The 22,736-nt window shown below is 51.5% G+C and overlaps 1 protein-coding gene across 1 annotated transcript; it reads right to left on the reverse strand.

Annotated features, from left to right (window-relative positions):
- Positions 1–1,846: 1,846 nt before the first annotated feature.
- On the reverse strand, positions 1,847–21,996 carry Pttg1ip (PTTG1 interacting protein). Its single transcript, XM_008840423.3, has 6 exons — positions 21,786–21,996; positions 16,734–16,786; positions 13,666–13,774; positions 7,729–7,903; positions 6,444–6,490; positions 1,847–3,718 (listed from the first exon to the last, which is right to left on the reverse strand). Exons 1-6 carry the CDS (start codon positions 21,892–21,894, stop codon positions 3,681–3,683), a joined length of 531 nt encoding a protein of 176 aa, XP_008838645.1. The 5' UTR covers positions 21,895–21,996; the 3' UTR covers positions 1,847–3,680.
- Between the last annotated feature and the right edge of the window lie 740 nt (positions 21,997–22,736).

A 22,736-nucleotide genomic window follows, 5' to 3' on the forward strand; every position in this document is an offset into this window, starting at 1 on the left:
GCAATCTGCTTAGTCACTCTAAGTCCGACGACTCTCGGGTGATGACTTTTGGGGGCCCACAGGAAGCAGGGCCTGGGACAGAGCCTTGGAAGTAGTCTTTAGGGTGGAGGGTCCCTCAAGGTTGGAGTGTGGAGTGTGGAAGGGGAGGCAGACCAGGAAGAAAAGCCAAGAAAGGCTGAGTCCTTAGGAGCTGTGGGACGCAGAAACCCAATGGCCTCTCCCAAGGCTGAGCTCTGACTTCAGAGGAAGCAGAAGCAGAAAGCTGGGTAGGTTCTGCTGGCATGGTTGGTGATTCTGGCTGTGGGCCCCACCCAGGGCTCACTGCTGACCAGCACCGGCGAAGAGCAGCCCATTACTGACTCCCCTGACTCAATTCTCCCCGAAACTCTCCACACTCACCGTGGTTACGGATGGTTTGGGTGTCTTTGAACACTTTCCGTTGGCGGGACCTGTCCCCAGTCATCCTGAACACTGAGACGGAGCAGGAGACAAAGGCAGCAAGGGGCTGGGACACAGCCTTGGATCAAGCCCAGTGTCTCTCGGCTGGCACTGCAAGGGCAGAACCAGAGCCGAGGCAGACAAAATGAGGCCTGCTTGCCCTTTAAGTACCATGCATGGGCCTGTGGGGTGGTTAAAAGGTCCAGATGCATAGCCTGCCCAGAGTAGTGATGCCGCTTTGGGCGGAACACCATGATTCATTCTTAAAACCAAAGTACGGGGGAGGGGCAAGAGTAGCCTCTGTGGAAACCCCACCATCCACCTGTTCTGTCTGCAGGTTGGGCAGTCAGGTTCAGACGCAGAAGTCACTGAATCATCTTCCTCTTTGACCAGACTATGTTCTGAGCTCCCTTTAGTGAATTGTTAAGTCCAAAGTGAGGATGCCCTTGGGATTTAAGTTCAGTTCCCAGGTAGCTTCCTTGGAACAAGTATGATTCAACATCCCACCCTGTCCCAGGGTCGGGTATATTAACTGGACCCAGAGCTCCCACCCACCTTCCTGCCCAGAATCTCCTGGCCTGGCCCATCACACTTTATGGTGAAAATTGCCAACATCATTTACTGAGTGACCTACCAGGGCAGGCATCCCAGGCCAGAGCTACATGAGAGTGGGCTCCTACCGGTCCAAGGCCACTCTTCCCTTCCGTGGTCTGCAGTCTGGGCAGAGTACTGTCCTTACATCTGATACTTGGTGGTTTTCAGGAATGTTCCTGTCCCAGGATTCCTTCCCTAGAAAGAGGTACAGTCCAGGCACATGCCTCTAATGGGTGGGCTGCCGTGGCAGGGACCCGAGCAAGGGCCGCTGACAGCTTTTCTGCTGCTGTACCCCAGAACCAGTGTCCCTTACTGTTACCCCGAAAGCAAGGGGCTAGTTTCTGTCCATTGCCCTCTACGTGGCTAAGGCAACTACGACAAGGGCAACCAGGGCCAGCTCTGGGACTGAGGCCCTTGGGGGCCAACAGCCTGTCATAGGTAGACTTGGTGATACCCACACCCTTCAACTGCCTCCTGCTCCATTCCAGACCCCAGGGAATGAAGGAGCCGGATGCTGCAGAAAGGAAGGGTACCCAGGCCAGTGGCAGCTGACAGTCCCGCTTCGTGTGAGCCAGGCCCAGAGGCCTCAGAGGCAGGGCTTTCTCTGATTAAATAGAACACAACATGCGGTGGGGTAGGACAGGGCCAGACACAGCTGACAAGGAGGCTCTTTCCACACTGAGGCCAGGAGTGGGGACCACTGCACAGAGGACTGGTGGGACATGGTATCCTCCAGGCCTAGGAGAGGGATTCACCTGGAAAGCCCACAGTCCCAGCTCACCCTCAAGACAGAGCAGGAGAAAGAAACCAAAGCTGTATTCAACCATTTTATTGAAAAGTGGTTAAAAAGTAAGGCACTGGGTGTGATGGTCCCTGGGCTGAGCTCTGGGGCTGCTCTTTGTGGCTTAAGAGACAAAAACAGATCCCGACGAGTCCTGGGAGCACCTGCTGCTGCTTCACTGCTCAAGAACTAAGTACACTGTATTTAGTAGCAACTGGTCGCTCTAACATCAGCTCAACAACCTCACTTAAAACTGTGATTCATGCTACATAGTAATAGAAAGCTCATCAAGCCCATTAGATTTCTTTTATGAACAGAGTACAAAGACAAATCTAGAGGCTGCCATAAAATACTCAGGAATGTATGGTGATGCCCTAAATTACATCAAATGTCTAACAAGTCAGAAAAATAAGACCTCAGAGCGTGGTAAAGGTCATTTCCTTAGTCTGTGAAAGTCTGAGGGTACAGAGCTTAACTCCTGGACAGACTGACAGAGCTTAAAAGGTCACCAAGCTGCCAGGTGAGGTCTCCAGGCACAAAGGGACGACCACTGGACACCCTCAGCACCAGCACCCCAGGCTGGTGGCTGCCTTCCCCAGGGGACAGCTTTAAATTCAAAGCAATCGGCACATGTTAGCAGCTTCCCAGTCACTTCATGGGAATTTGCTGTCTCTGCTTCCAAGCATGTAGTCTCCTCACTGCAAGCATGTAGTCTCCTCACTGCAAGCATGTAGTCTCCTCACTACTTCCAAGTATGTAGTCTCCTCACTACTTCCAAGTATGTAGTCTCCACACTACATCTGATTTCAGAGAAATGTACACTGTGCATGGAATCATGGTGTCTCTGACAAGCTTTCAAGGGCCAATGCTGAAATGTAAGATACACCGAGCTTTTCACATGGCTAGAATTGGGGGTTGGGGTGGGGTCTGCTCAGGCAGTTTGTCTGATAGGCAGTGAGGGATGGGGGTCCCCTAGTTTCCCACACACTTGGCTTCCCGGGGGGGGGGGGGGCCTGTAGATGAGCTGTCCTCCCAGGAAAAGACCCACCACCTCCATGATCCCCACATGCCCACCCCAACAGCCTGACAGGCCCAAGACCTGTGGAAAGGTCCTTCCAAGGACATGTGACTCTACTGGTTGCCACAGCTGAAGGTGAGGTGAGGCAGGTAGCCAGGTAACTGACTCAGCCCTCACACAGGCGTTCAAACACATTTACCATTCCCATTTCCCAAAGGGGAGATGATTCTTTGTCTACTGAGACTTAAACGCCATCCAAGAGGAAGCTTCAATTCTTACATGAAAGGTTTTAAGAGACTGTTTCTTGAGGGAAACCCAAGAGTAATGAAAAAAAGTTTTCAGGTGACTTTGTATTCTCCCAAGCTGCTGGATGTAGCTGGGTTAGAAGGAAATCCTTACCAGGCTGCCTGCTGGGACAGCACCTTCCAAAAGGCCACCGCAGCTGGACACCAACATGTCACAGAAACGGGTGCAGAGACACACCATGGCTTTGAGGATGGCATGGTTCGGCTCTTGCCATGGCAAAGTATGACTTCATGGGTTACGATGTGAAGTCACAGGGCAGGGGGCTCAGGAGTCCAGGCTGCCAGATACAGAACTGGCTCCCAGAGGGTGGGCAGCAAGTATAATTCCTCCAAAGAAGGGACCCCAACAACATTAGTGTCTCAAGTGATTACAGAAACAGAGACAGAAGGAACAGGGGCAGGATTGTCCTCCCAAGGCCACTCCAGCACCCATGCCAAGGTTGGGCTCACTCAGGTCAGGGTGGCTATGGTGCCAGGCCATGCTGAGGAGCGCACTTCCAGGAAGATGGGTGCTGTGATGTCTGCCCAGTATCAGCCAGCTGCTTTAAAACTTCTCATATGGGTTTTGTTCTTTAAACAGACCTGGGGGGGAAAAAACACAAAAAAAACTTGACTTATAAATTCACTCACTCAACTAGAAACAAAACTCACAAAGTAGTACATGTCTCCGAGGGTACTGCCTCATGCCATAATCCTAGAACTTGGGAGGCTGAGGCAGGACGGCTGCTGTGAGTTTGAGACCAGCCTGAATTATAGTGAGAAATTGTCTCAAAGAAAAACAAAACAAAAACAACAATCCTCCCTTCTCAAAGCACAACCCACAACAAAAGCAACATATGTCAGCCAAACGCCACCTGAAGTCGTAACCACAGCTTTAAGCTCAGATCCTGTCCTTGACCTTCTTGCTGAAGCCGAGCCACAGATGACTTTAAAACTACAGTAAAACTTCAGAAACCCCAACCATTCCTGAGAAACAAGGCACAGCTGCTGACACCACTCATGAGAAGCCAGGCATTTCCTTCTAGAGGAGCCAGCTCATCCGGAAGCCCCTTAGGGCTGCTGCGCTTCGAGAATTAACTCTATAAGGAACAAAGAGCTTCAAGCTGGCAAACGAGTTACAGGAGGCCTGGGCTAAAACATCAATTTAACCTACGTCTGTGGCATCCACCCAAGGACCAGAGTTTCCTCTCAACACACCAGAACGTGTGATGTGCATACCCCCTCCTCTCTCTCTCTTCATTTCTATCCTTCTCTTTCCTACCCTCTCCTCCCACTCAAAAATCTCTCGTTCTAGCTCACATCTTCCCACCGCTGCTTCTCATGTCATACTTTTGACAAAAATCTCTGGGGTCAGTGTAGGAGGCTGGTTTGGATGCAGATGCCGGATGGCCCACATTCCACACCCATCTGGAACTCTTAGAACACAGAGAAGTAAAGCACACACGAAGCAGGTCAGCAACGGGAAGGAACCAAGGGCCGGCCAGGGTCAGGTGCAGCAATTCTGACGTCAGCAGCCCAGGCCTCAGCACATAGTGCTAGGGAGGGAGGCTCCACCCGTCGCAGCACGTCCTCAGGTGAGAGGACAGCAGGTGTGACCTTGGCCTGTGTGGGCCAGTGTCAGTTCCCAGTGCATAGTCAAACTTTTGGGGCCTCCCCAGGTGAGATCACGTAGCCAGGTGGTAGAGCTGACAGGCAGGTGCAGTCCTGATACCTGCAGCAATGGATCTGTACACCCCAGAAAGGGAACTGAACTTGCATATTTAATATTGAACAACCCAACAGAGGGGCCACGCGGCACTGGGGCTGCTCACTTTGTTGCAGCATCTGTTCCCTGGATGATAGAAACACATCAGTATCATGACTTGGACTACCATGAAGCAAATGTTCTGATGTGGGGCCCTGAGCCAGTCAAACGATCGACTCCTTCATGGATTTCTAAGCAGACAGCAGTATTGGGAGATGGCCCAGCTAGAGGAGGGCACAGGGGTACTGCCCTCAAAGATCTATCCTGTTCTCTCCCCTAACCCTTCTCCATGGCTATCCCAAAGCTGTTGCAAGGTAAATGGTTCTCTTTTACCATGTTCTGCCTCACCACGGGCCCATAGCAATGGGCCCCAGATGGAAACCTCATATACTGGAGGCTAATCAAAACTTCCTCCCTGGAGATGTTGGCGTGGTGTTCTGTGACGACAGTAAAAAGCTCTTACACACAGAGATGTAAGAATGCCCCTGGTAGCTGGTTGTGGTGGTGCACGCACACAACTTAGGAGGCAGAGGTAGGTGGATCTCTGTGAGTTCAAGGCCAGCCTGGTCTACAAAGTAAGTTCTAGACCAGCTGGGGCTACAAGAGGACCCTGTCTCCTAAAGACAAAAAAACAAAAACAAAAACAGGTAAGGCCCTAAAACACCACAGGCTAAGCTGTTCCCTCACATAAATAACGGCCTCAGCATTGGCTGGAGCTGTGAAATGGACTTCAGTGGGTAGAAATGCTTGCAGTCAAGCCTGCCAACCCTGGGTCCACATGGCAGACGGAGAAAACGGACTCCTACAACTTGTCCTCTGACCTCCATATGCCCATATGTGTGCACGCACACACACACCCACAAATAAATAAATTTTAACGCATTTTTGGGAAAGATTTTAGAGTTTTTCTCATTGGCTTTGTCCTGTAGGATACTGATTTAAGGCCAAAACAGTGGGCTCAGCTGGAGTCTTCCCACAGGCCCTCTGACCCCAAGTTCAGGTGAATGAGGGGTCAACTTCTTCCATGCCCAACACTGTGCAACTCTAATAATCTTTAAAAAAAAAGCTCAGGACTCACTGAAGGTAGGAGCAGAAGCCGCTAATGTGTAACTTAGGATGTATTGCTATATACTGCAGGTATACAGTGCTGGATTTCTAACGCCAACTGAAGAGGTTTCCACTTAGCACCTATCCACTCTGGTTCTTTGTCAGTCACCACCCCCACATCTCTCCAAATGAGGTAGTGCACCTAGAAATCAGGAGAGGGGCATGCCTCGGCTTTACAGACGGGAAGGAGAGACACACAAAGCATCGCAGAGGCAGGCTAGACACCAAGGCTTCACAGGGCATCCTCCTTCAAGACAAACAGGAGAACAGAATAGCTGGGCGCAGCCCTTCTGGAAGCTTTACAAAGTTTGGCACACAGTGCACCTAGCCTCCTGTGGTGCCCAGATAACAGGACAGCTGCTGTCCAGGGAAGGACAAGCCTCCAGCAAAGAGGCTATGGCCCAGACCCCACAGTCCCACCAACTCCCAACCAATCAAGAGACATAGCATTCTCACCGTATTTTTTCCTGATTTCATCATGTCTTGACTTCATTTCTGCTCTCCTAAAAAACATAAAAAACAAAAAACCACCCAGTGGCATCACCACAAAGACAAGCAGGTTCAGCTCAAGTTCCATCCTTTCCCTCCCCCAGCAGCAGCTGTGGACCCCTTCAGCCCTTCCTCTAGCTCCTGGAGAGGAGACTAGGCCACACCCATCCCTGGACCAGTAGGCGGACAGCAGAGCAGGCTGTTCCCGTGACACTTCAGACTGGGTGTGGTAGTGGCCACCTGCAATCCCAGCATTCAGGAGGCTGAGGCAGGTGGATGAGGAGTTCAAGGCCAGGCTGGGCTATGAGCAAGACTCCATCTCAAAAGAATTCAGCCGGGTGTGGGAGGCAGAGGTGGGCAGATCTCTCTGAGTTCAAGGCCACCCTGATCTCCATAGTGAGTTCCAGACCAGTTGGGGCTACAGGGAAACCCTGTCTCAAAAAGACCAAAAACAAAACCAAACCAAACAAAACAAACAAAAAAAAATCCAAACTCCAATACTGTGATGTGTGATCTTTAAAAACGTTCTCACTGGGGCTGGAGAGATGGTTTAGTAGTTAAGAGCACTAGCTGCTCCTGCAGAGAACCCAGGTTTGAATCCCAGCACCTACATGGCGGCTAACAACCATCCAATTCCAAGGGATCCAACACCTTCTTCTGTCCTCCACAGGCATTGCATGACATGGGTGCACTTACATACATACAGGCAATACACTCATATCCATAAATTTTTTTTTAAACATTCTCATAAAAAAATGCAGCAAGTGAAAACCTCCCATTAGGTTCCAGGAAAAGACCACTGTTAACATGCACTCCGGTACCTGTTTCAGAGCAACAGTATGACCAGCGCCTGCCCCTGCACTTCGGGGCCCCAGCATACATTAGGGAAATGTAGTGTCCTGCCATCCAGTGAATACAAGCCTGCATCTGTAATGGTGGTCAGGGACCAAGTCTTGGCTACCTCACTGTGAGGGGTGGGCTGGAGCGCAGTCCTCAAAGCCCAGGCCACAGGGCAGTGTCAGGAGCACTGTAGCACAGGCTGTGCCAGTCATACCTCCTTCAACCAACAGATGAGACAGACCAGGGAGCCTGACTGAGACAAGGCCAGAGCCCTCTGCATGATCCTGCCAGCTTCTCCTCTAACCACAGCCTAGAAAATGTCAACACTGAGCACACCCTGAGTTCATACCTCACAGCCTTGGTTCCCCTGGCTACCAGCCGCCAATCCCCAGCCAGCCCCGAGCGGCCTCACCTCTCCTCCTGCCGCACTCTCCTCTCCTCCTGCTCCCTCACAGCCCGCTCATCACTCTTGTCCAGCCTCCGGCTCTTCTTTCTCTGGCGGCAGCAGCAGCAGCAGCAGATGGCAATGCCCAGGAGTACGGAGCCCCCCATAACTGACATGGTGATGATCAAGGCCTCGAAATTCACTAGAAGTTAAGCACAGCGTCAGAACCGTGGCAAGTGTGGCCTGCCTCCACCCAAAGCACTCTTTGTCACCACGAGCAGTCCTGACACCACCTGAGCTTTAGGCTTTCATTGAGGCCACTGTCTGTGACTTACCATTTCTAGGTCAACCATAACAACCTAAAGAGATGGACCCCCCGCTCCCTGGAGATTTAAAAGATGTTTCAGGGGCTGGAGATGGCTCCTGAAAGCACTGGCTGCTCTTCCAAAGGACCCAGGTTTGGTTCCCAGCACCCACAAGGCAGCTAACAACTGTCTGTTAACTTCAGTTCCAGGGGGATCTGATGCCCTCTTCTGGTTTCCATAGACACTGCACGCATGCATTGCAGGCATGTTATGTGGTACACTCATACGTGCCTGCGAAACACTCATATACACTGAAAACAATTTTTTTTTGGTCTTTTTGAGACAGGGTCTCCCTGTAGCCCCAGCTGTCCTGGAACTCACTATGTAGCCCAGGCTGGCCCTGAACTCACAGAGATTAAAGGCATGTATGACCACACCTGGCTTAAAAAACAAAACAAAACAAAACAAAAAAAACACAAATTTTTTAAGAAAAGATTCAGGGAGAAAAAGAGGAGACATAAATAGTGCCTAGCTAGCATACAAAAAACCAGAGAGAATCGTGTTAATCCAAAAACCTACTGAAAAATTACATATACAATATCCCTACATGAGTCCATGAGCATAGTTGAAGACTACTTAACACGAAACAGTGCCAGACAGGAGAAACCTTCCTTCAAGTTGTTGGCCAGGGTAGTCCAAGAGACTCCCAAAACTGCACAGGCTATTGCCACAGTCCTTGAATGCCTCCCAGAACTTGATGGTAAGAAGGCCCTATTGCTGAAGACAGGACATACTTTGGACACAGGATTTGGAGCAATGGGGCTGGAACTGACCTGAAAGTCACTTCCCCCGAAGGCTAGCTCTCATAGTTTTGGAGAGCACTACCAAAGCTGGTAAGGGAGAATATCAATCGATGGTCCAACCCCAGCTTTAAGGCCTAAAACCGACATCAATGACCAGCACAGCAAATGACATTGGTGCAGTAGTGGTACTTTTATCTTGGGGGTAATCAACAGCTGCCTAATTGGACTTTTTAAAAGCCCACTCAATGGGAGGAAACATGTGTGTACTGTAAACCTAACCAAATACACACAGCTGGAGAGGTCATAGATCTTAGAAAAAACCCCAAGGCTCTCACATCCCTAAGCAAATGTAATTTCTTACTATGTACAAGATATGCATCCTTAAATTTACAGACAAGCATCTCAGTTACCACCCATCGAAGAAGCTACTGCTTCTTTTTTTAATCTTTTGGTATTTTTAAAGCAGCTTCTTTTTCAACAACAGATTATTACAGAGTTACACCACTGGTCACACACAGAGATTCTCTGTGAATAGCCCCACCCTAAGTGGCACATCTCAGATGCAACTTCTACACCTAAGACTCACAGAACATAGAACAAGGGATGAAGAGAACACTAATGCATCTTTCAGTTCTCATCAGTGAAGCTCCCTCATGCAACAGAGGGCCAGGAACACAAAAGGTCACAAACGGCCAAAACACTGAGAATAAGAGTCTGCAGAGTGTGGGTCCTCGAACAGGTCTTCTATATTGAGGTCCACCCACCCAGGGTTCAGGGACCATTGCAGAAGAGAGGGCAGAAGATTTTAAGAGCCAGGGAGGAGGTGCATGACCATATGGAAATATTTCTACGAGCACCCTTCTCATACAAACCCACAGCAATGGTGTCAGCGTGCACAGACCCATGCAAATTTAGGCAGACAAAAACCCAGCAGAGAACTGCGGAAGTGAACAGCAAATCCCAATCTTAGTTGAAGAATTATTGGCAGCTGACTACTGCTGGGTGAGGAAGAGCTGGTCTCGCAGGGAAAGCCTCTAGGTAGGCTGACCAAACCCTGGTGGATGAACTTTCACTTAGTCTCAGGACATTAACTTGACATGATACGCCTTAACACAAATGACAGAATGTATGAACTCCCATGGGGGGGGGGCTACAGGAGCGTGCCAAAGGGGAAGGGGGGTATAAAGATGATTTTCTGTATGAAATATACAAAAACTGAATAAACAATTTTTTTAAATGGACAGAACTTCAATTTAAAAATGATGAAAAACTTCTGGAGATGGACAGTGGATGACTGTACAACATTGCTGATATGCCTTATGCCAATGTATTTAATTATAGGCCTCAACATTCTTTAAATGGCAATATTACTTTTTTTTGTCTTTTTGAGACAGGGTCTCCCTGTAGCTCCAGCTGTCCTGGAACTCACTAGGTAGACCAGGCTGGCCTCGAGCTCACAAAGAGTGCCGGGATTAAAGGCGTGCGCCACCACATCCGGCCCAACGTTACATTATTAGCGCACATAAAAATCTTGAGACATATGTAAGAGCTTGAAAATGATCCAGAAAAAAAAGGAGCTTCAGACAGGTTTACAGACCCCAGAAAGAAGGAAGGTGCAGCTACCTGTTCAAGGCCTTGAGTCTGTAGTGAGTGCCTACAGATGGGGGGACACACTGTCGTCAGGGCCCAGGCTATGAGACTCCCCAGGAAAGCAGCCTCCTTCAGGGCACCCTGACCAGAGAACCCTGAGAAATCAGGCCACGGGTCATGTGCACATCTGAGAAGGAAGCCCTGGTGTCTGAAAGCGGCTGGCAGTCAGTGTCACTCAACGATGTGATGTGCTGGCAGAGCTGAGCCTCAGCAACAGACACAAACTGAAAATCGATTCTCTTAAAGATCGTCAAGGCCAAGGCTCTTCGCTCAAACTCAGGAGCCCTGCACTGCATCTCAGTCATCCAGCTAAATTCCACAGAAGCACTTCACAGGCAAACTGCCCAGAAGCAGGGTTGCCAGCAACTCAAAGTTTAAGGAGAGCTACAAACTGACTACCGCATACAACTATCCAGACCTCAGCAACGGGATCCAGTGGGCCAGTGAGGCTCCTGGGCAGCTGAGAAGCAGGAAGCTAAAGACCAACTTCAGGGCTCCCTCAGCCTTGGCTGGGAGGGCTGTGCTCAAGTACAGACTCCTTTTCAACAACTTTTTTTTTAAATTTTATTTATTATTTTTATTTTATGTGTGTATTGCCTGCATGTAGGTAAGTGTATCCATGTCATGCAATGCCCTCGGAGGTCAGAAGAGGCTCCTGGGACTGGAGTTACAGACAGTTGTTAGCTGCCATGTGGGTGCTGGGATTTGAACCCAGGTCTTCTGTAAGAACCAGTGTTCTTAATCTTAATCGCTGAGCCATCTCTCTAGCCCCCGCTTTTCAACTTCTAAGCATTAAAAAAATTTATTTTATGTGTGCATGTGTTTATGTGCATCCTTGCGTACAATGCCTGTGGAGGCCACAAGAGGGCATGGGATCCCCTGGAACTGGAGTTATGGACAGTTGTTGGCCACATGTGGGTGCTGGGACTCGAACCCGAGTCCTCTGCAAGAGCAGTCAGTGCTCCTAACTGCTAAGTCATCTCTCCTGCCTTCAACTTCTAAGCATTTTGCATCAAGCAGGCATTATATCTGCTCCACAGCCTTTGAGCTCCTGCATTCTGCCCACCTGTTAGCCTATTCTGAAAGTGTAGCGCTGCAAAAAAATAGCAGTCATAAGTGTGATGAGAAAGGAGGGTTTCATCAGCATCAGTAGATGGGATCATTTTTTAACTACAAAATTTTATAAAAATCAAGTTTAAAATGGGAACATTAGACAGTGGGCTCTACCTAAAATCTATCTACTCCCATGGCTCTGAGATAGAAACAGAAATCCTGTTATGACGGGAACCTAGCACCTGTGGGCTCCTCCGTTGACCTACAGGGCAACTCGTGAACTTCCACCCACAGGCAAAGTACAGCCTGAGTGACATTATCACTGCACCACAAAAATCCAAAGGGCAAAGACTTCATTTTCTTCAAATGAATATACACACTTCACTACAATTAAAGTCCTGAACAAAAATACAGCAATGTTGGACAGAATGATTCTCATCTCTAACAACAAGCACCCCGGTGCAGGCCTCAAATCAGTATCACAGGCTACCTGGCCTCTGGTGAAGCCAGGAGGCTTAGTGGCCCAACCTCCAGTGGCCCACTCTGCTCTGAGGAATACAGACCCTATCCAGTGACCACGTATCACAGGCCGGGCCAAGTGCAGGCATATTTCCCTACAGGAGCTCAGCCCCATGCAGCCTGCACGAATCACCACAACACAAGTGATGGTATGCTCCTTTGGGACTCAAGATACCTGCTCTCCTGTCAGTACAAGCTGCCTCCCATGGGTGCCTGTCTCCCCCGGAGCATGCTCACCTGTCCAAGGCTGGGTGTGGGGGTTTAGTCATCCTGGAACCTGGGAGGGGAATTCACCGCACAGGACAATGATCAAGAATACACACCTCTTGACTCGGAGCTCAACACCTTCTGTCATCAGTCATGCAAGGCACACGATTCCCCACACACCACCCAATGAGTCAAAGGCAAGACAATGACATCTCCATGCTGGCAGGATCCGAGGCAAGCAGGTGTCCCACTGCTTAGCGGACACCAGAGGGAAGGTGCCATGGCTGGATGCAGGCGGAACTGTTAAGGCCGAGCAGCCTCAGGAGTGGAGGCAGAAAGCAGCAAAGCAGGACCCAGTGAAGGCAGCCCAGTCCTCTGGGGAATGGGCCTTCCAGAAGTACTACAATGTCCTCAGAGTGATGGTAGCCTCCCACATGGAAACCCGTATGTCCACATGTGTTACTTACATGTTACAAACTATAAGCTAGTCTAAGAAGGGACACTTAGGGTGCACACACTTCACTGAAGTCACATACTTATGGGAAACACTTGAGTGGCAGTCAGTGCTCCAAAGCTAAGGCTTCTGGTCTAGGAAGGTCATCAGGAGGGGGCAGAGCTGAGGATGCAGTGGCTTTTCTGTGCAGGGATAGATGATGGATGCTATACATCACAGACACCCCCCCCAACACACACACACACACACACACACACAGTGTCACCCCTCCCTGCTTTCCAGATTTCCTGGGGTTTTGACACCAGGTAAGTTGTTTTGGACAGAGGCTGCTGGAATTCTGAGACAGAAATCGTTCAGAATAAAGGTGAGCTAAGTGAGGAGTAAGGGCAGAGGATCCAGGATGCAAACATGCAAGGCATGACCCCAGTGCTGAGAAACCAGCTGCTCTGCAGAGCTGGAGGAGGCCTGTGCGACCCCAAATCTGACACCATCCAAGGAAAGAACAAAGTTGCTGCAGGCAGCAGCACACAGCACAAGCACTTGAGGGGCAAGGCGGGGACAACTTGAACCCCACAGGGCTACTGTCTCACGAGAGAAAGTGATGGCCACAGACAGACACACAGACAGGCAGCAGGGGCAAGGATCCTCAGTTGGGGAGCCATGGGAACCCACGTAGACTCCGAGGTGGCACATCAACACCCAACATGCCCCACGCAGGTTAGTCAAAGCAGGCCTCCCACTCACCCTTCCCCACCCTCCAGGGACGTGAGAGGCCCACTGCCATGGCCAGTGACCCTGCAGGAGCCCTCCAAATCCCTGGCTGTGTGCCAGACAGCAGACTGCCACTGATTTCTGGACTTCCTTCCCTGGGATGTCATGGCTACATTTACTTCCTAGCAACTTACGCTGATTAGGCAAAATTCTAGAATCATCAAAACCCACTGATTTTTACAAGCAGGAAACACAAACTCACCCCAGCAAACACCCCAACGAGCAGAACTCAGCTGACAAAGAGAAGCGGGGGGCAGGATTTTTCTCACTGGGTAGTCCAAGCATGCTTTGTTCGTGTTGCACCAGAGACACTGAAAGAGACCAGCGTTAGAAGACAGCGATGAGGACCCAGAGCAGACTTAGGTGCGCCCATCTTTTTGTCTCTGCTTCACACCGACTCTCTGGGGCGATGACCCTAGCGCCTTGGTCTCATGTCTCCCACTGCTCCTGCTCACTCTGGCTGACCTCGAATCAGCATCCAGCAGTGGCCAGTAGCCCCTTTTGGCCTAGGGTCCTGAATGCCACCCTACCCACAATGCCTTTGCAGTGGCCTCTTCTCTCCAGAGCCTTCTTCACCAGGCCTGTGAATGGTTACCTGCTGTCCTCAAGGCAGGGGACCTACCACCACCATCACCACAGCCTTCCAGGCCGTACTCTGGGACAGCCCACACTGCTGTCTGCATCCGTCTATAGACGTCATCTCCTCACACGCCACATCTTCCATCCTGAGCACCCCAGACACACAGGGGAGGACCTTAGGTGCTTGCTGACTGGACTCTGGGGTACAAGGCAGTTGTCACTATAGAGGCCCTGTGCCTTCTACCTGCCATCTTTATACTGCACTGTCAGGGTTTGAAGAATGAAACAACCAAAGGTTAAGAGTCAGGGAGAACTTCTTGCGGGGGGGGGGGGGGACTCTTATCCAAGCCCCTCAAACCCTCAAATGTTGGGGTGAGGATGAATAGTGAGGAAACAGCACCGTGATACCAGCACGTCAGAACCCAGAGCAAGGCCTGCCACACCCATCACACAGTGCCAGGACTGGGGTGAGCCTGTCTATTGCTGGAGCAGGTTGCTGAGGGTGACCAGCACACGGCACAGCTGACCGGGGTGGTGTCTTCCAGCAGCTGACACACACAAGGCAGAAGGATTCTGCTTTAGAGAGCACTGACCTGCCAGCCCAAATGCAGTCTACCTGTAACAAACATACACCTGCATGGTTAGCAGGTGCCCTTCGACAGTATTAAAATCCAGGTTTGAGTCTCAGGTTGGGGTAACATCTATCACAGAAACATTAAAATGCCCTGGGCTACTGTATACAACCACATTAGTGTGGCAAACAGCAGCAGAGCCCTGTACACCCTGCTGTTAGAACAGCTTCCACCCCAGGTCCATCCTAAAGTCATGAGTCTCCATTCCACTTCCATGTGACAAGGAGCTCCCAGGAGAGCAGCATTCTTACATACTTGTTGCTCTGCGACTTTTGAACTAAAACAGTCAAAACAACTCTGTGAACAACTCAGCAGAATCAAAACACAGCTGCAGCCTGTCTCTGATCCACTTGGCCCCTGAAGGTTTCCAGGAACTCAAAGTACTTCCAGGGACCCATGTTTCTCCAGAACACTGTCTGGGGGGCCCTACGCCACCACCTGCCTTCCCCACACCTTGCTGTCTGGGTTCAGAGCAGGGTCAGGCCCTGGCTTTCCTGACTGGACCCACCTGTGACCTGGGCGGGTCCCTCCTAGACTCTTGTCATCACCACACACAATCCAGAGTAATGAGGCTGCAAGGCCAGTACAACAATGAGCTATTTTTATGGCTGAAATGACTCCTATAGGAAAATCCAGAGCCTAGAGTTAAGAAAATGCCACCAGCTGAGGGAGCAGGTTCAATACTACCAACGTCAGGACGGAAGCACAGCAGCTGCGGACAAATCCTGCTGTCCACTGGAGTGACAAGATGCAGCGCAGATCTGCACTACCGCCACTTTAAAAAAACGACTAAGTCCAGCGTGGCAGTGCACACCTTTAATCCCAGCACTCAGGAGGTAGAGACAGGTGACCTCGTTGAGACTGAGGCCAGTCTGGTCTACATAGTAAATTCCAGGCCAATTGAGGCTACAGGGAGACTATCTCAAAAAAAAAAAAAGCTCCTGTTGCTTTTTAAGATGTGCCTAACGTCCTGCCATGGACGTAAACACTGACTGCTGCCCCACTTCCCATCCTCCCTGCAAGCACCGTGCTAAACGAAGCCAAGCAGAGCTCCTCGAGGTACAGCCCAGGAGCCTCAGGGGCCAGCCAAGGAACAGGCCACCACAGTGGAGAAGCCAAGAGCCCTGAGCAAAGCAGGTGCTCACAAGACATCTAGAGATCTCAGCTGAGGTGCTGTTTCCCCACTGCTGGCCCCCCTTTCTCCAGGTGGATAGATGGGCCCATTCCATCAGAACCCAGGATGACCCATCATGAATCCCAGGTCAACCTCGTACGGTGTAAAACTACAGAACTTTGCTCCAGAATGGCTACCCTCTGACTTGAGCGCACTCAAAAACTGAAGAAACAGGACAAAAAGCAACCATGCTGGCTGAGTCTCCCCTTCAGCCCTCGTGGCCTAGAGGGCTCAATGACCTGCAGCAGCCTCCCTCCCATTCCTTCCCCATTCCTGTGTGAGGAGCTGAGAAGTCTCTACTAGCTCTGGCAGCGAGAGGCATCAGCACTGGGTCACCACCGCAGTCCAAGGTTCAGGGACAGCCCCAATCTCCTGAGGCCATCAAAAGGACCAAGCTCACAACACTGTACATACAAGGGCCAAGAAGGGTGCTAGCACTTGTGGCTGAGCACTCGGCCCTGTGTGCACTCAGCCCCGTACTCTGCTGGCACCGTGTGCACTTGGCCCTGTACTCTGCTGGCACTGTGGGTGTGCACTTGGCTCCGTACTCTGCTCACTGTCAAGTCTCCTCAGCCCCCAGCAAGCCTCAAAGGTTGAAATTGACCCTCCAGGAAAGGCCTAGTCTTGGAAAGTAGTCCTAAGCTGGGGACTCATTACCTACAACCAGCACACTTGCCATTTCCCACCAGCTCAGAGAGTCTGGCAGGAACGGGATCCTGGACACCGGCTGGGCTTGAGGGAGCCTGCGGCTTTCCTGAGAAGGATGTGGATGCCTGAGACCCTGGAGTAGCACATAACAACCACCATCAAAAGCACCCCACAATTCCCACCACAACTGCCTCCCTGGACTTGGGGGTGTTAGAGAACCCGAGTCACACTACTTACCGAGACGTTTCTGAGACACTCTTCACAGGATCTGTTTGTGTTCTGAGAACAACCTGTTGGGAGAGACAAAGTATCATCCAAGGGCACACATCAGAGGCAGTGAGTCGAACCTCCGCCTGGAACCATCTAGACTGCTGGGACCAGCTTGTTTCAAGGCACCCAACTTAATCCTGCCACAAGTAAATGCAGTGAAGAGCCACACCAGAGCTCTGCCTGCAAAGGATCTTCTGGGAAGGAAGACTCCAAACAATGGCCATGCTTCACAGCTCCCCTTCACAGGTGACCCTAGCAGAGCTGCCACTAACCTATGAGGCCACTGTTCTCAGCATGCTCTTGGGAACAGGAAGCCACCAGCAATGGCAGCAATACCACCTAGAGGCAAAGCCAGCACGCTTGCAGACTTACCTGTGGATCCCGCAGCCTGGGGCCAGCCTCCCCAGGCCCACCGAGCAGCAGTCATGCGGAGTGGCTGGGACAGGGCCAGCACACAGCACTACTGCTGCAGAAAGGGTCAGACTCTACCCAGCTACCAGCCTTGGAACGCAAGCAAACTGGAAGTAGAGTGTGAATCAAAAATGTCTCAGGCTGTCCATAGGGCCCATGCTTCTCTCCACCATCCCTTAAAACATACACTCTTGGGGGCTGGAGAGATGGCTCAGCCGTTAACAACACTGACTGTTCTTGCAGAAGACACGCGTTCGAATCCCAACACTCACATGGCAGCTAACAACTCTCCGTAACTCCAGTTCCAGGGGATCCGACAGCCTCTTCTGTTCTCTGCGGGCATTGCACGACACAGGTGCACTTGCCTACATGCAGGCAATACACGCATACACGTGTACACATGCATACATACACACACACACACACACACACACACACACAAAAGCACTCTTTGAAGGACACCACACTCAACAACACTAGTTGCCAGGGAAATGCAGATTAAACAGCAAGAAGCTCCATGTGTCAGAATGGCTACACTTTAGAGATGGACAATATGGACTGTCAGCAGGGATGCACAGCCAATGGAGATTGTGCATTAGAGACATTAGAACACATCCACAGAAAGCCCTGTGCAGGCATGCTCACCATGACCTGTAATGGCCCAACTGGAACAGCCCAGATGTTCACGTCTAGGATGGAAAGACACACCAGAACATCCGTACAGTGGAGTAACTTCAAGCCACAATGAAAAGTAAAATAAATGAAACTGACCAACACTACACGGGCTGAAAGCCTTATACCAAAGATTGCATTTCAAGACTAGGCAGGTCTACATGAGGGAAACTCATCCACTTAGGGTGAGGACAGTGGCTTCTGAGGCCACACTAGGGGTAGGCGGTACAGCTCATTGCAGACTGACAAACAGAGACGGAGTTTAGAGTGACACAAAAAGTTTCCTGCATTTCACAGAAGGAAAAAGTTATCTCAAAAGAAAGACCAGCTGGGTGTGACTGTACACACCTGTAAGCCCAATACTTGAAAGGCTAAGGCCTGGAGATCCAGAGTTCCAGGCCAGCCTGGGCTACACGGAGAGATCCTGTCCCAAAAGACAGAAGAAAACGCAGCCAAGTCTTGGGCTCTGGGTGGTCTGCAGCTGACCTGCAGGCAGATGTGGCGTCAGATCAGCGTGCACTGCAGCATGGCTCCAACTCTGCTCCCTGCCTTCCCAAGGACAGACTTAAGCCAGCACCTGAGGCCCTGTAGTGCTGTCAGGTGCCACTACACACTGGATCAGGGTCTGATTTCCAGTTCTGTGCACCTACACGGCCCAGGAAAAGCAACACCAACCTGGGGTCCTACAAACTGGCTTTCTGAAGACACAGGTGGACCGAGGAGCTGGTAAAGTCTGACCGAGGTTAGAAACCTTAACAGCAGAAACACCTTCAAAGGAACCTGGGCTTCAGGGTCAGGGAAGAGAAAAAGGCGCCACACATCTACATATGGGCTGTGTGCAGTAAACCAAGCATTCAGATGTCCGGCTTTGGCAACTACATTCCATCTGCGAAGAGATGTCCTCATTTTTAGGAGGAATTACCTGAAGAATTCAGGAGTGCAAGGCCACCTCAACAATATACTCCCAGGATTTGTCAAATTAGTAGCAAGCAATAAGGTTATAATTTGTCAATTTGCAGGAAAAAACCAAACTGCTAACCCCCAGACCCCAAGACAGGGTCTCACTATATAGCTCTGGCCTGAAACTCAAGAGATCACCTGCCTTTCTGTGTGAGGATTAAAGGCAGGTGCCACCTGACCCAGCTACACCAGCTATTTTATGGTGTGTCAAAAAGGCCTTAGGGTGCACCACTCCTGGGCTCAGCTCCCACACCCAGCATCAAGACCTTTCTCATGGCGGGATTTCAGGGTGAACACACCCTCTCCAGCTCTTTTCCCAAAAGTTATCTACAAGAAAGGATGGCCTTGCTTCCTGTCAGCGAGACACTGGCCCCAGTACTGAAGAGGTCTGGACCTTTGCCACAGGATGTTTGGGTAACTACTCTGTGAACTGAAAAAAATATTCCAAGGCACAGAACTATCCAGCCCTCCTCCGCCACAGGCCAACTGTAGGATGGATCTTTGCTAACCAGGAAGCATCAGCGGCAGGCCATCCAGTAAGTCCTAGGCTCTCAGCCAGGAAGGAAGTACCCTGACCACTTGCTCCACAGCTCATATCTCTCAGAGGCCACAGTCTCCATCTCTGACCCAGCTGTCACAGGACACAGCCAAGCTTGCACTGCAGATAAGAGCAAGTGCCCTTGGAGTTCCTCCGTGTGGTCCTGACCACGAACAACCTGACTCGTTCACTGTGACTTAGGCTTCAGCGTAGTTTCTATGTACTGATGCTTAAAGAACTTCAGACTCACTCACTCTAGAAACTGAATGAAAAGACAATAGTGATGCAGTTTTGAGGGGTCTCTGAGGTCTCAGGTGAGTCAACCAATGCTCTCAGTACAAAGGGCACACCTGTATGTGGAGAGATTGTCCCAAAACAAGGAAAAACACATTATTTACAGTGCACCTCTGATCCAATAGGCCTCAGGCTGCCATCTTCAGTGACTCCAGGCAGGACAAACCCTTAAGGGCTTTGTGCCCACTCTGCTGCCCAGAACTCAGCACCTCATGTCAATGTCTTCCTTAGACAGAACAGGCTGGTTACCATACTGTCTCAGGAGGAAAAAGGGGGGAGGGGACAGCCCACACCCTGTATCATTCACTAAGGCAGGTTCCTCTGGGTGAGGGGAACTGCAGATTCCTTCCCAAACTGAGTCCTACCGTAAGGATTCACCACCTGGTGACCTGTGCCAGCCACCACTGTGCCTGAGTATTCCTGTGGAAGAACAGCCACGTTCCTTTTAGGGACAATCCTTCCCCAAGATGAAGCTCTGGGCTAGGGATTCCACACACCAAAACCTATCAAAGTTTAACTTCGGAATTGGAGAGATGGCTCAGTGGTTAAGAACAATGGCTGCTCTTGCAGAGGACCCGGGTTCTAGTCCCAGCACCCACATAACAGCTAACAACCATCCATAACTCCAATTCCAGTGGAATCCAAAGCCCTCTTCTGACTTGAGAAAGCACTGCACAACACGAGTGCATCTACATACATTCACGCAATACACTTATGTACGTAAAATACTTTCTAAAAAGTATCTTTAACAAGCCTGGCAAGTTGTGCACGCCTTTAATTCCAGCACTTGGGAGGCAGAGGCAGGCGGATCTCTGTGAGTTCAGGGCCACCCTGGTCTACATAGTAACTTCCAAGCCAGTTGGGGCTACAGGGAGACCCTGTCTCAAAAAAGACTAAAAAAAAAAAGTTATCTGTGACTTCATGAAGGACCTTTAATCCACTGTGGTTCATAATGTCAGCCTCCAACAAAACATAGAAAAAAAACTGGAACTCACTTTGTAGGCCAGACTGGCTTTGGAACTCCCAAATATCTGCCTGCATCTGCCTTCCGAGTGCTGGGATTAAAGGCGTGCACCACCACGCCCAGCAGAAAAATATTTTTAAACAGCATTTTGGGGCAGCTGTGGTGTATTCTAAATTTATGCAATATCCTTGCAAAGACAAAATGCTTTAAACAGTCATCTCCCTATACAACACCCGGCAGTAAAAATCTCACAATGAGCACATGTTCTGGAGGAAGAGGGGACTGGTGGTGTAAGCTGTGCCTCTCTCCAGGGACAAGGAAATGCACCTCCGGAGGGCACCTTCATGGTGTCCCGGATAAGAAACAGCTGTCCCACCCCAGAGAAAAACCTCTCAGCTGGACCCTGGAGAAAGGATGTGTGTAATTCCCCGCCATTCAGGGGCCAGGCCAAACTCTCCTCACAAGCTGGGTCTACGGTCTATCCATTCAGCAAACAGCCCCCAGGATCTGGGAAGGCATCGTGTGCCACCACAGGCTCTCCAGCAGTCTACGCAGAGTAAAGGCCTCACTGGAGATCTGAGCCCCAAGTCCCCTAGGCAGTGCAGGTCTGCTCCTTAGCAACACAGTCCAAAGACAGCTGGCCTGCGAGTGTCACAGGCACCCCTGGGGGGCAGATAAGAAACTTAAACACTGAGCAGTAATAACACCCAAAGGTCAGAGAGAGAAAACAGGCCAGAGAGTTAAAGACACCTTGAGAGCCTGAGCTAACATGGTTTAAGAAAATCCTGTCCCTCCGGCTGGGCCCCATCGACCCTAAAGCAAAGGTCGTAAGCTGAACAAGTCGACCCTCCCAGCTTCGAACTTGCCCCCCTCCCCCAGTCCAGAACTACCGCCCGGCTCGGCTCGGGTCAAGCTCTTTGCAGGGACTCAGCACCTGGCACAGGCAGCAATGCAGATGCCCCCAGGGAGGAAGCCGAATCAGACAGCCTCAAAGCCTGAGAACACAGGGCCAGGCCAGCTCCCGGGGGTCCGCCCATCCTCCCTCCCGCGATCCTCCCCCCTCTGGGGATCCTCCCATCCTCACTTCTCCTCCCGGGGTCCTCGCCCCCTCCTGGGGTCCTCCTGTCCTCCCCTCCGTCACCCCCCTCCCGGGGTCCCTCGGTCCTCCCCCCGTCCTCACCCTCTCCCGCCGGCCCCTGAGCGCAGGCGGCGGGGAGCAGCAGTAGCAGCAGCGCGGCCCCCAGGCGGGGTCCGCAGAGCGGCGTCGGCCGGTGGTCAGCAGGCAACATGGTGCACGGCGGCAGCACCTCCGACAACGCAGCGCCGACCGGCTCGGGTGTCCGCCCCAGGCCCGAAGCGCCGGAAGCGGGCCTGGGGGCGGGGCCAGCGGTGCGCAGCCGCAGTCTCCAGCTCGCTCCGCCCCCTCGCCCTGAGTCCGCCTCCGGGAGCGACTGAGGCCCAGTGCGCCTGCGCACCGCAGGGACCGCCGCGGGGGGTGGCAGGGGGAGGGGGCTGTGACGGGCGCCGGGCCCAGCGCGCGTGCGCAGTGGAGGATCGCGGGCGGGCGGGCGGTCTAGTGTGCATGCGCGCTCGGGCCGAGGTGCTGGGTTGTGGGGCCTGTGCTGGGCTTACGCTACTCGGTGCCACGCAGGTCCTAAGGGACTGTAGAGCTGCAGAGAACCCGGAGGGGGCGAGGCTCACCCCAGAGCGGAGTGGGGGTTGGTGGGACAGTGACCCCAAGTGCTGCCGATGCCCCGGCCTCCCGCCACCGTGGCCTCTGGTGTCCGTGGGCCGGGGGTTACTACGTACATTAGCTTTCAGACTTGTTTCTGAACCGCTTTAATCCCGGGGAGAGGGCTGGGCGTGGAGCTCAGTCGCAGTGCTGCCTAGCAACCGGGGTTCCATCCCCAGAACCTCATAAACCGGGAATCCTGGCACACACCTATAACCCAGCACCGGGGAGGAAGAGGCGGAGGGTCAGGTCAGGTCTGGACCACCTGAGAGCTGGTCTCAAGGCAAAACAACTCGCTAGAGGAGGTTGACTGTGATGGAAGAACGTTAACTTCGTGGTGCAGTACTATAATGGGAATTTAAAAAACATCAGATGGTTGGTAAAAGCTCCTCCATGTGA

Source organism: Nannospalax galili, unplaced genomic scaffold, assembly GCF_000622305.1.
Source record: "Nannospalax galili isolate Female #2095 unplaced genomic scaffold, S.galili_v1.0 scaffold619, whole genome shotgun sequence".
Lineage (NCBI taxonomy): Eukaryota > Metazoa > Chordata > Mammalia > Rodentia > Spalacidae > Nannospalax > Nannospalax galili.

Bases quoted from the DNA above. Each gene is read 5' to 3' on its own strand.
- Pttg1ip (XM_008840423.3), bottom strand. From the start codon at position 21,894: ATGTTGCCTGCTGACCACCGGCCGACGCCGCTCTGCGGACCCCGCCTG. The intron at 16,787-21,785 runs GTGAGGACGGGG...CTCTCCCAACAG, and splicing joins TCAGGGGCCGGCGGGAGAGG to GTTGTTCTCAGAACACAAAC. The intron at 6,491-7,728 runs GTGAGGCCGCTC...TATGTTTTTTAG, and splicing joins AGAGTGCGGCAGGAGGAGAG to GAGAGCAGAAATGAAGTCAA.